Genomic DNA, 11,983 nt, shown 5'->3' on the forward strand with positions numbered 1-11,983 from the left:
CAAACAAAACCAGACCCCAGGAAGATGTCACATCACTGACTCCCCTTGGCCAAAGAGGAAGATGTGAAAAGCACATACACCAAAAAACGAAAACCAAAACCAAAACCAAAAAACAACCAGAACCTTAACCATCAAAAAACAAAACAAAAAATAAACAACAATAACACAAACACACAAAATATCTGTTTCTTTGAGCAAAAGCCAAAAGTGGTTTTCTCCAATATTGATGTCCCCTAGTGAAACATTCAGGTAGCAACTGTTTGCTGCACAGAAGCCAAAATGCTCTTTTTTTTTTGGTCTTTTTGAAACAGGGTCTCCCTGTGGCCCCAGCTGTCCTGGAACTCATTATGTAGACCAGGCAGGCCTTGAACTCACAGAGATCTGCCTGCCTCTGCCTCCTGAGTGCTGGGATTAAAGGCGTGCATTACCACACCTGGAGCTTTTTTTTAAAAAAAATTATTTTTAAAATTTTTATGTGAATGAGTGTATTGCTTTCATATGTGTAAGTGCACACATGTCATGCAATGCCCTCAGAGGTCAGAAGAAGGCTACTTCTTGTCAACCTGGAGCTGTTGTCCCCTCCCATGAGCTTGGAGTTTTGGTCTCCAACCATGAGCCAGGGTTCCACATTGCTCTGGTGGCAGCTGATGGTGGAGCAGATTGGAGGATGGAGGACTTTCTGATGTTGGCAGCAGTTTCAGCTTTTCTGGGTGGCTGCGTTCCCCACAGCACCCTCCTCAGAGGTCCCGGGTTGTGCATGGCAGTGACTTTGCCTCTGTTTTGGACTCATGCTGTGTGGGCAGGGAAGGCCTCTGTCATTTGCAGATTCTAGTCTTGGGCAGATCTGTTCTCTAGAATGAACTTCCCTCCTCCCCAGGGCCAGTTATGGTCTTGATGTCACACATGGCCCTAGACATCCAGACCTTGATGTTGGACCGTTCCCATTCTCAGACACCAAAACGTTTTCCATCATTTTTCTATTACTCTTCTACAGCCCCAGTGCACGTTCACCTGTGCCCTACAGAAAACGTGAATCACCTAACTGAACTTATAGAAATAAAAATTACAGCCTGGGAAGTTAAAAGATTACTGTAATAACTAAACCAACATAATTCTCAAACTAAAAATCTGTAATTGTATTTTAGAATGTAAATCATAATTCTGTATGCCTACTATATTTTTTTAATATTTTATTATTTTATTTGTATGAGTGTATTACCTGCATGTATGTGAGTGCACCCGTGTCCTGCAATGCCTGTGGAGGTCAGAAGAGGGCTTTGGATTCCCCTGGAACTGGAGTTAAAGACAGTTCCTAGCATGCTGCAGAAGGGCCAATCACAGCCCCTTGTTCAGGTCAGTCATATTCTTGACTTTCAGCATCAGGCAGTCATTGTAGTTTGAGTTTTGGATGAATCACAATCTTCCTCCCTCTCCTAGTTCACATCCCTCAGGAGTCAGGGTGAATGCCAGCGCTCCTGGAAGGCCAGGCTAGTTCAGCTACTTCTGCCAAACGCTGCCTGAGCATCTTCTAGCATAGTACTGATCACACTGTTTGCACTGTGGCTTAAAATTATCCAGTAGTGCAGACAAAAAGTATAAAGCTTAACGTAGGGTGCTCATATATCTATTGTCCAACCTAAGCACTGACACTGCAGGTTGAAGCCCGCTGTGATGCTGGCCCAGGGCTCACCGGTCTGCTCTGTCCTGAACCGCTTGCCTTTTAGTGCTTCTCTTTCCATGTAGGTCTGTACACTTTCATTACATATGTGTATTGTATGTATTTGTTATCACAGAGCAAAGTGCATCCTGCTTCACCCTTCATCCTTTTACGTGACGGTCTGAGCATTTCCTCTGCTGCAGGCTGTTCCACAAGTGTCTGTCGAACCACTGATGGACAGATTGCTTACGCAACCGCAGCTACAAACGACCTTGCCGCAAATGTCTCTGCGATTGTCTTATACGTGCGGTCGTTTCTCTAGAACACGGCCCGCAGTGGGTCTCGAGGCCTCTCGCCTGGGTCGCTCAAGCAGGTTGGCAGCAGGCTCCAGGCGGCGGCAGCGCGGGCTGCTGCTGTGCCTTCTTCGATCTGGTCGTGGACACCTTGGCGGGGCTCGGCAGTCTCCTCTGCCCAGGCAGGGCTCCTGGAGGCCCGGACGCAGGGATCTGAGTGGTGGCTCAGGACAGCAGAGGGTGCGGGAGCCGGGCCAGCGCCCCCCTGCCCAGACTCCGCGGTGACGACATTGGAGGGCGGTGATGGCGCGCGGGGCGATGACGCGCGCGGGGCGACGGGCACGCGCAGGCCGTGGGCGGAGGCTCGGTGCTCCCAGTCGTGGCGAAGAAGGTGTCGCCTGGTCGTGAGCCGGGGCCCCCGGCGGCGGGAGGCATGGACGCGGGCCGGGCGCTGGCCGCCCTGCTGCTGGCGGGGTCGGTGCTGAGCGCCGCGCTGCTGGCCCCGGGCCGCCCTGCGGAGCCAGGTGAGCGCGTGCCCACCGCTCTGCGCCCTGGGGACGGTCGGGCCTGCGGGGGGCGAGATGTCCACGGAGTGTCCCGTCCGCTCTCGGCCTGTCCCGGCTGTCTCGGCCTGTTTCGGCCTGTCCCGGCTGTCTCGGCCTGTTTCGGCCTGTCCTCGTCTCGGCTGCACACGGGCGGAGCCGAGGCCCACTGGCCCCGCGGTTGGGGACGGAGGGTCGCGGCCCCAGCTCTCGCCCGAGAGCCCCGGGGGTTTGAGGGAGCAGGAGCGGGGCCCTGGCACTCCGGGGTGCAGCGGCTCCAGGCCAGGGTTGTGCGGGAGACTCAGCCCAGCGAGACCCATCCTCCACCCGGGTTCGAAGGTCTCCGGGCTCCAGAGTAGAGCTTTCAAAACCTCTGCCAGGAGGGTGTTTGGGGTCCAGGATGGGGAATCAGCCAAGTAAGTTTGCATACCCTTTGCTCATTGTTTGGGGTAGTCATTGGCTGTCATGGGGATTTTGGTGTCTAACACACACACATACACACACACACACACACACACACACACACACACACACACCCTAGACTTGGAAAATACATTCAAATAATGCAAAAAAAAAAAGGTCAGAACTTTGAGAGATTTCTTTTCCTTAGGGGAGATATTTTTAAAGTTATGCTGATTGGGCAGATTCTGATTTCTTGGTTTGAAGTCTGGTCAGGATATTGATACTTTCAGACTGAAAAGTGAGGAGAAAAATCCAGAGGTTGATCATGAGTTAGCTACCAGAGAGCAGATATGCTTCCATAGAGGGTAGCTGCTCTGCCTCACTGACCTCAGCTTAAACCCTCTGGCCAGCAGGCTGTGGTCTTAGGCAAGTTGGTTGATTTCAAGGTGGTACCTGCCCAGAGCCCCAACTCCTTGGGAGACTGAGATGGAAGGATCCCTTGAGCCCAGGAGTTAGGCCAGCCACTACAATGCAGAGGCTCCCCCAACTTAAAAAAATACCAAGAGCGATTTTATAGGGCTGTCAAGGGTATGGCACACAGTTGAGTGTTGTTATTATCAGCTCTAGTTGCCACAAGAGCCAGGACTACCAAATTGGACAGGAATCTCACAGTGCTTCTCGAAAGCTGTTAAAATAGTTGAAAGACTATTTTTGTTGAAAAACTTCACTTATGGAATTTCATTCTTTAGGAAATTTATCAAAAGAACATACTAGGCAGGCCAGATGGTTAAGTGGGCAAAGACATGCCTGATTGGTTTGAATGGGGAATGTCTGCCATAGGCTCATGTATTTGAGCACTTAGTCGCCAATTGGCGGCAATGTTTTGGGAGGTTATGGAAGCTTGATAGATGGAGCTCACTGGAAGCAGGACATTGCGGGGTGGGCTTTAAGGGTTTACAACCTTGCCTGCTCTTTACCTGCTTCTTGGATGTGGATGAAAAATGTAATCAGCCAGCTTCCTGCTCTGGCCCCTGTTGCCATGCCATTATGGACTCTCCCCTGGAACCATAAGCCAAAAATAAAGTCTTCTATAAGTTGCTTTTGGTCATGGTATTTCATCACAGCAACAGAAAAGTAACTAATACAATCATGACCTGAGTCATCCCTGGGACCAGCATGGTGGAAGGAGAGAACAGACTTCTACCAGTTGTCCTCTGACCACCACATGTGCCCACATACATACATACATGTACACAAAATAAATAAAAATATTATAAAAACATGCTGATTTCAGATGTGTGTACTTATAAACAGGAAATAGATACTGGAAATAAAGGTAATTGGAAAAAGAAGAAACCACTGTTAACATTTCATATGAGTCTGAAGAAGCTCCAGTTGTCCCTGACCTTAGTTGGCTATAGTGATCATTTATTGAATTCTGATTTTGTTTCAAGCTCTGGACCAAGCTCTGTACATTTTATCGACTTACACTCCCGCACAGTCCTGTGACGTACACACTCTTCTGGCCTCTGGTTTACCGTTGAGGCCAGGTGGGATGCAGATCCCAGTTGCTCTAGTGGAACATAAGTATCTGACCCCTTGTATTCTGTCCATGGTCTTGGGCATAGTTTCCACCGAAAACTTTGCAGAGGATACCAAGGAGCAGAAAACATGGTGAAAAGAAAAAGCACCAGTGGGTCACTGAGAGTTAGATATGCATTTTGTCTTACTAACAAATAAGGGTAAATTAAGATTTTAAAAATGAGGGGGACTGGAGAGATGACTCAGTGATTAAGAGCACTGGCTACTCTTGCAGAAGACCCAGGTTTGAGTCCCAGCACCCACATAGCAGCTAACAATTGTCCTTACGTCCATTCCAGGGGATCCGACACCCTCTTCTGACCTCTGTGGGCACTGCATGTAGTGCACTTGCATCTATGCAGGCAAAACACACACACACAAATTTTTTTAACTTAGAGTTTTAAAAAGAGGGATTTAGGTTGGCTAAGTGAAGAATCCCTCAACTAACCTTACTGATGAGTCATTGGAGAGGCCTGAAGGAGGCTTTCACATCACAAAATAAATCAAATTCATGTCCATTGGTTGTGTTATTAGTTTCCTTTTTTAAAATTTATTTTGCCTGGGAACTAGAAGATAAATAGATTTTTCTTTAATGTTATATTGCTATAGAATAGGCCAGTTTAAGTGAAACATTTTGCTTTAACTTTAGATAATAGTTCACTTTGTTTTACCAATCTGACAAGACATGATTTCAGGGCATGTTTCATCTGTGTGTGTGTGTATGTGTGTGTGTGCATGCACGCGTGTGTGTGCATACACGCGTGTGTGCACGTGCAAATATGCATTCATGTGTGTTAGTTATTGGGATTTGAACCTGGAGCCTCATGAATGATAGGTGTAGCTAAAATTCCTTCTGAGGGGGTGTAAACACATCCTCCCCTCCTCCCTTGGTCCCAACAACAAACCAAGGTATGATTTCACCAAATTGGGGAGCTAGTGAGTGTATTGGGCTTACTTACAGAGCAATAGGTGGGGGTTTACTTCCAGGAGTGTGTGGGTGCTCCCCCACTAAGTCCATACTGGAAAGTCTCCATCCAAGCATGGATGGTGGCTTCCCCACAACTGCATAAAATGTCGAGAGACCTTCCCTAGGCTTCCCTAGCTTATATACGCTTAGCTTCTCCCCACACACCATGTTCAAATAGAGCTGACTGGTTGGTTAGGAGATGTGGCTGGACTCTCAGGTGAAGGTCCCATGACCCTCCCTGCCCCTCCCTTTCTGGGTTGTGAACAACTCAGCTGTGGTGATCTTGGGCAAGAGGTACAACCAAGCTTGGGAAGATGGTGTCTGTCAGAGGACAGTCCTATACAGCAACAGGCAAGTGTTGTAACATGAGCTATACCCCAGTCCCTAAATGAGTGCCATCTCTGTGCACCCTAATAATATCATCTAGTAAACTGTGACCTGTCCCTCTTGACTGAATGCCAGTGCAGGGATCTTTCTGCCCTTCAGACTCTCACTCATTTCTTTCCCCTTTCAAATCTGCCATAGAAACTAGAGGGAGATTCAGAGTGATGGGAAGCAGGAGGTCTCAAACTTCAAAGAGGTGTAGTGGCCCAGGAGTCCTGGAAGGGCTTCAGTCTGCATTTCTTCTTTGACTCCTCCAGTCAGTGTAAGGAGCACTCTATTACATTATTAGGTTCCTAGACTATAGGTTTGGCAGGCAGCCCTTGACTTACCTTGGTTTTCTTGGGGCAGAAGTTGCTGGCGTGGCTGCACGTCTTGGAGCAGTTCGCATCTGGTGAGTGCAGGTGGACATTGTGCTTGGGGTAGATCATCTTGTCACAGTTCAGCTTCTGAGCTAGGAACAGCAGAGAGGGCTTGATGATGCCTCCACATCGATGCAGCCCCAGGTGTAGCATGGACTGTTTCTAGATGTAATCCAACACAGTGTGGCCATGCTCCAACTGTTCGTTGGCAAATATCAGACTCTGGTGGTTGGGCCAGGTGCCTTCTGTGTCTTTACCCTAGCCTTGGTATTTTTACTGTGTCATTGGGCTCAACCTCAGACATGATGATCTTGCCTGGCAGGGTTTTCATAAAGGTCTGCATCTTGGTGTCTCCTGTTTGGCCACCTCATTGAAGAGGAAGCTGCAGTTTGCATTTCTAACAAGCTGCTGGGGCTGAACTCACAAACATAGCATGATAAAGGAAAGTCTGGATATGGGAGTCATGGGACTTTGGTCCAGATCAGTGATTTCATTCAATAACTGTGACTATGGGCATAGGCAAAAAAACTCGTGAGTTCCACTCTTTGGCAAAAATGGAGAAAATACCTAGTTTATGGGGTTGTCCTTATTATGTGGTGTGGTGGTTTGATTTAGAATGTCCCATAGACTCAAGTGTTTGGATACTTGGCCCCAGTTGGTGGGTCTGTTTATGGAGGTTTAGGAGGTGGGGTCCTGCTGGAGGAAGCATGCAGTGGGGATGGGCTCTTGAGAGCTCATAGCCTCATTCCACCTGTAGCTTGCCTCCTCTTCTTCCTGTGCCTGCTTGAAGATGTGCGCTCAGCGTTCTGCTCCAGGCCTCCCTTGCCATGATGGAATCATCCATCTGGAACCATAAGCCCAATATACTCGTCTTCCTATAGGTTGCCTTGGTCATGGTGTTTTATCCCAGCAACAGAGAGTAACAAATACATGCAGACTGCTGAATTCAGTGTTGTTGAATGTTAGTTCCTTACACAGTTGTTGTAACACTGGATGTGAATTGTGTTAATGGAGTCCTTATTTGTAGTGGAGCCCTCTGAGCAAAAGGGCACATATGCGTCCTTGCACACAAATTTATACACAGGGGGCATTGTTTTGAAGACCCCCACAAGCCCTAGAGTGTGGGTATTTGTGCCTCTAGTATACTTTTCAGATGCCTGGTTGTTTTATTTTGTAACTTTTCTAATTCTTGTCGATTTAGATGAAAAAAAGCACATGGAGCTGAAGATGGACCAGGCTTTGCTGCTCATTCACAATGAACTCCTGGGAGCAAATCTTACTGTCTACTGGAAATCTGAATACTGTTACCGAGTATGTATTGTACATAATTCAGTTGTGTTTGCTCTGGGGCTTGTTGGATGTGCTTTTTAATGTTCTCAGATCTAAAGCCCTTGTCATGTTAGCTTCAGATTTACAGGTAAGGAAACATCAGGTGGACTATAGTCAAGGTGGAATGTTTACAAGTGTCCAGTGTCTCCTTGTTCTTTCCCCTGCTTTTCTTTTTAAAAACCAGTTCTTGACAACAAACAAAATTGATATATCATGTTTTATTTTCCTCTCCTGCTTAATGCATAACACGCCTGCTGGACCAGAGGAGGAAAGAAGGAGACAGCTGGATCATCCCCAAGAACAAGCCTTGGGAACAGTAGGAAAGACAGGTTGAGGGGAAGGGCCTTTATCTAAGAATCTGCCTGCCTGTAAAACAAAGATTTTCTCCACTCCTGCTCTAGACTTCAGGGCTTTTTAAGGTCAGGTCAGTCTCACCATGTAAAACAAGACTCTGCTACCACCGAGAGCCATTGTTCCATCTCCAGAGAAGGGATAGTTTTTTATTTTTGTTGTACTTGAAAAAAATTAGTTGAGCTTTGTATATTTTAATAATGTACTGAAGCACTTCTGCTGTACATTAGTATAAAAAACAAGCCAGACCTGGTGGCACACATCTGTAATCCCAGCACTTAGAAGGTGAGGCAGGAGGCTCATGACTTGGAAGACAGCCTGGACTACATAGGAAGATCATGTCTCACACAAATTAAATAGGAAACGTAGACAACTTCAAAGACATCTGCACATGTTTCACAGTAATATTGATCATGTGTTAGGTCACATGAGAACAGATACAAAGAACAGAGACTGTCCATCAAACCATCTCATTGCTCTGCATAACAGAAAAAAGCATAAGAAGGACACAGCCAAGCCTAAGCATTTCATAGCAAAATCTCTAGGCCAGGCCAATGCAATTATTATGGATTAAAAAAAAAGGACAATGTAGTCCTGGAACTTACTATGGACTTACTATGTAGACCAGGTTGGTTTCTAATGCAGAGATACATCTTCCTCTGCCTCTGGAGTGCTGGGATCAAAGGCGTGCCACCATGCCTGGCAATTATAAACATTTTAATATGTGTTTATAATAGTAAAGTAATAATACAAGTTGCAGCTACTGCTGACTAAGGACTTGTTTGTGTCTCACATACATTTCATTTGATCTTCAACAATCTAGTAGAGAGGATTTGGTAAATGCTCATGTAAGATCAGGGATGTGCTGACTCTGAGTCACCTAGTTCTGTACAACTGTAAGTTCATCCCCTCTAGCTTCAGAAGCTGTGCTTCCCAGAATTATTAATCAGGGAGGAAAGGGGAAATATAAAACTTTTGAGTAGAGATATCAAAGTTTTGGAAAGCAGTGAAAAGTTACTTAGAAAGAAGAGGATTGAAATGAGTCAAGATTTTTTTAACTTAAAAACCTCACAATTGACAGGTTACAGACGGTTGTTATTTGCCACGTAGGTGTTGGGAATTGAACCCAGATCCTCTGAAAGAGCAGCCAGTACTCAACCACTGAGCCATCTCTCCAGTCCCAACAGTTGGTGAATTTAAGATAACAATAGAACTTAACAAAATTAGAGATGAAGATAATTATGTCAACTGAAATTTTTAAAAATTATGGTCCAGGGTCTGGAAGATGGCTCACTGGGTAAGGTGCTGCTATGCAAGTGTGAGGAGCTAATTTTAGATTCCGTGATGCCGGCACCTATATTGCCAGCACTCAGGAGGGCTGAGGCAAGAAAATTGTGAGTTTGAGGGGTTTTCTAGGGAGATTATACCCAGCATAAACTATATAATGAGACCCTATCTCAAAAAAGAAACATAAACAACATAAAACCCATAAAAAATTGATTTCCAAGCTGGGGACAAGCACAGTTGTAGAGCAAGTGCTTAAAATATATGTGAAGCCTCAGCACCCACCTTAAATTTTTCAATTTTCTTCAGAAATATAATATGAAATTGACTCAAGACATATATACCAACTGAATAAGGAATCAGGAAGGTTAGAAGAAAAATTTCCACCTAATATTTTCCACATTAAAAAATAAACCAGCAGGGCTTGGTAGTGCATCCTGTAGTCCCAGCGCTTGGGAGGCAGAGGCAGGCGGATCTCTGTGAGTTCAAGGCCAGCCTGGTCTACATAGTGAGTTCCTGTAGCAGGGACTACAGGAAGACCCTATCTCAAAAAGACCAAAAAAAAATCCTGTATATTCATTGTCCCCTGTTAGATGAAGTAGCTTTGCTGAGGGACACAAACTAGGTACACAAATTTGACTTGATAAGCCTTAACATATCTGACAAAATGCATAAAGTCCTGTGGGTGGTCTATGGGGAGGGTGCAGATAGGGAAGGGGAGACTAAATATGATTAAGTTATATTGTATGAAATTCACAAAAATTCAATTAAAAATATATTTTTGAAAATGCTATAACTATTGACCATAAATGTAGTTCTAAAAGAAGCTTGCTGTCTGGTTTGCTGTGTGATGTGGATAGGGTCTTAATTTTAAAATATGTCAAAGATGTGAAAAGAAATGCAGTCAGTCTTCCCAGTTATTATGAATGATGAAGTCTTTATTTTATTTATTTATTTATCTATATTTATTTTGGTCTTTTTGAGACAGGGTATCCCTGTAGCTTCAGCTGACCTAGAGGTCACTATGTAGACCAGGCTGGCCTAGAACTCACAGAGATCCACCTGCCTCTGCCTCCCGAGTGCTGGGACTACAGGATGCACCACCACGCCCAGCCCTGAATGATGAAATCTTAAATGAAATTCTACCAGACCCTTTAGGGGAAGGATGGGAATGGAAAGAGGTGAGACAAGTGAGGGTATGGGTCTGAGCAAAGTGCTGTGATAGGCCTGCAGGAGAGTGTCATAATTTAACCAGTCTGTGTGCTAGCCAGAAGTTTCTTTGGAAATGCTACCACACAGAATAAGTTTGCATATTAAAAAATGTATTTGTGACAACTTACATTTTCCCTTGATAAGTCTACAGACATCATATATGAAGAAAACGCTAACTTTTCTGTGGGAAATAAAGAGTTTAAACGGAGAAATGGCACACTCCGATAGGGAGGATAACAGAGAAAGTGGTAACCCTTCCCAGCTCATCCCCATATTTAGTACAGTTGGTGGAATACTTAAAGAATTTGCACAGATGTCTCCGAAATTCAAATGAAAAAGTAAATAAGAGAATCAAAAAACGGTCCAGAGGTTGGAGAGATGGGTCAGTGGTTAAGAGCACTTACTGCTTTTATAGACAACCTGAGTTCAGTTCCCACTACCCACCTTGGGTGGCTCAGAACTGCCCATAACTCCAGCTCTGGGATCTGATGCCCTCTTCCAGCCTCCATGGGCAACTGCACTCAGTGTGCACATACCCATACACAGACACATAATTAAAAATAACAAAAATCTTAAGGAGAAAAGATTGTCTCAAAGGAGAATGGGCGGTATGAAGACTTGCTGCATTAGGTAAGTTATGTGATAAAGCCATAGTCATGTGCACAGCCAAACAAGGGAACTGGAGACCATCAGGTTATTGAAAGTATAAGTAAAAGAGAATTTATGTAAGAATCTAAAGTATTATGACTATCATAATAATGGGAAAATGCTTTAAATACTGTATTAATCCTAGAGAACCTAAGTTAAAAACAAAACCCACAAACAAAAACATTTTAAAGACGTACTCATTTATGTTTGTGTGTTTCTGTGTGTCTGTGTGTGTGTGTGTGTGTGTGTGTGTGTCCGTGTCTGTGTCTGTGTCTGTGTCTGTGAATGCAGGTATGCCATGGTACATGTGTGGAGGTCAAGGACAACTTTTGGGGTCAGCTTTGACCTTCCACCTTGTCAGCCTACTTCAGGCTTACTGCCCTGTGAAATTACAGCTGTGGAATCTCGCTGCAGGAGTGCTGGGGTTACAGATGCATGCCACTGTGTCCTGCTTTTTACATGGGTTCTAGGAACAGAACGCAGGGGGAAAGGTTTGTGTGGTAATCACTTTTAGCTGCCTAGCCATCTCCCTGGTTCAACACAGTACTATTTATTTATTTATTTATTTATTTGTAGTGCCTATGTGTACGTAAGGGCAATGCCTGCAGAGGACAGAAGAGGCTGTTGGATCCCCTGGAATTGGAGTCACAGACAGTTGTTAGCTGCCATGTGGGTGTTGGGATTTGAACCTGGGTCTTCTGCAAGAACAACCAGTGTTCTTAACTGCTGAGCCATCTCTCAGTACATTTTTTAAAAAATATTTTATTTATTATTTTTATTTTAATATGTATGAGTGTATTGTCTGCATGTATGTGAGTACACCTGTGTCGTGCAATGCCGCGGAGGTCAGAAGAGGGCTTCGGATTCCCCTGGAACTGGAGTTACGGACCGTTTGTAGCTGCCATGTTGGTGCTGGAAATCCAACCTGGGTCCTCTGCAAGAGCAGTCAGTGCTTTTAACCACTGAGCCATCTC

General features: G+C 45.2%; 1 protein-coding gene across 1 annotated transcript in view; it reads left to right on the top strand.

Annotated features, from left to right (window-relative positions):
* Positions 1-2,289: 2,289 nt before the first annotated feature.
* The window catches only part of Hgsnat (heparan-alpha-glucosaminide N-acetyltransferase), a 12,657-nt gene continuing 2,963 nt past the window's right edge, over positions 2,290-11,983 (top strand). Inside the window, exons 1-2 of the mRNA XM_008833109.2 lie at positions 2,290-2,474; positions 7,387-7,496. Coding sequence (XP_008831331.1) covers positions 2,384-2,474; positions 7,387-7,496 — 201 coding nt within the window. The 5' untranslated portion in view covers positions 2,290-2,383. The remainder of the gene's footprint in view (positions 2,475-7,386; positions 7,497-11,983) is intronic.

This window comes from Nannospalax galili, unplaced genomic scaffold (assembly GCF_000622305.1).
Source record: "Nannospalax galili isolate Female #2095 unplaced genomic scaffold, S.galili_v1.0 scaffold1396, whole genome shotgun sequence".
NCBI classification, from domain to species: Eukaryota; Metazoa; Chordata; class Mammalia; order Rodentia; family Spalacidae; genus Nannospalax; species Nannospalax galili.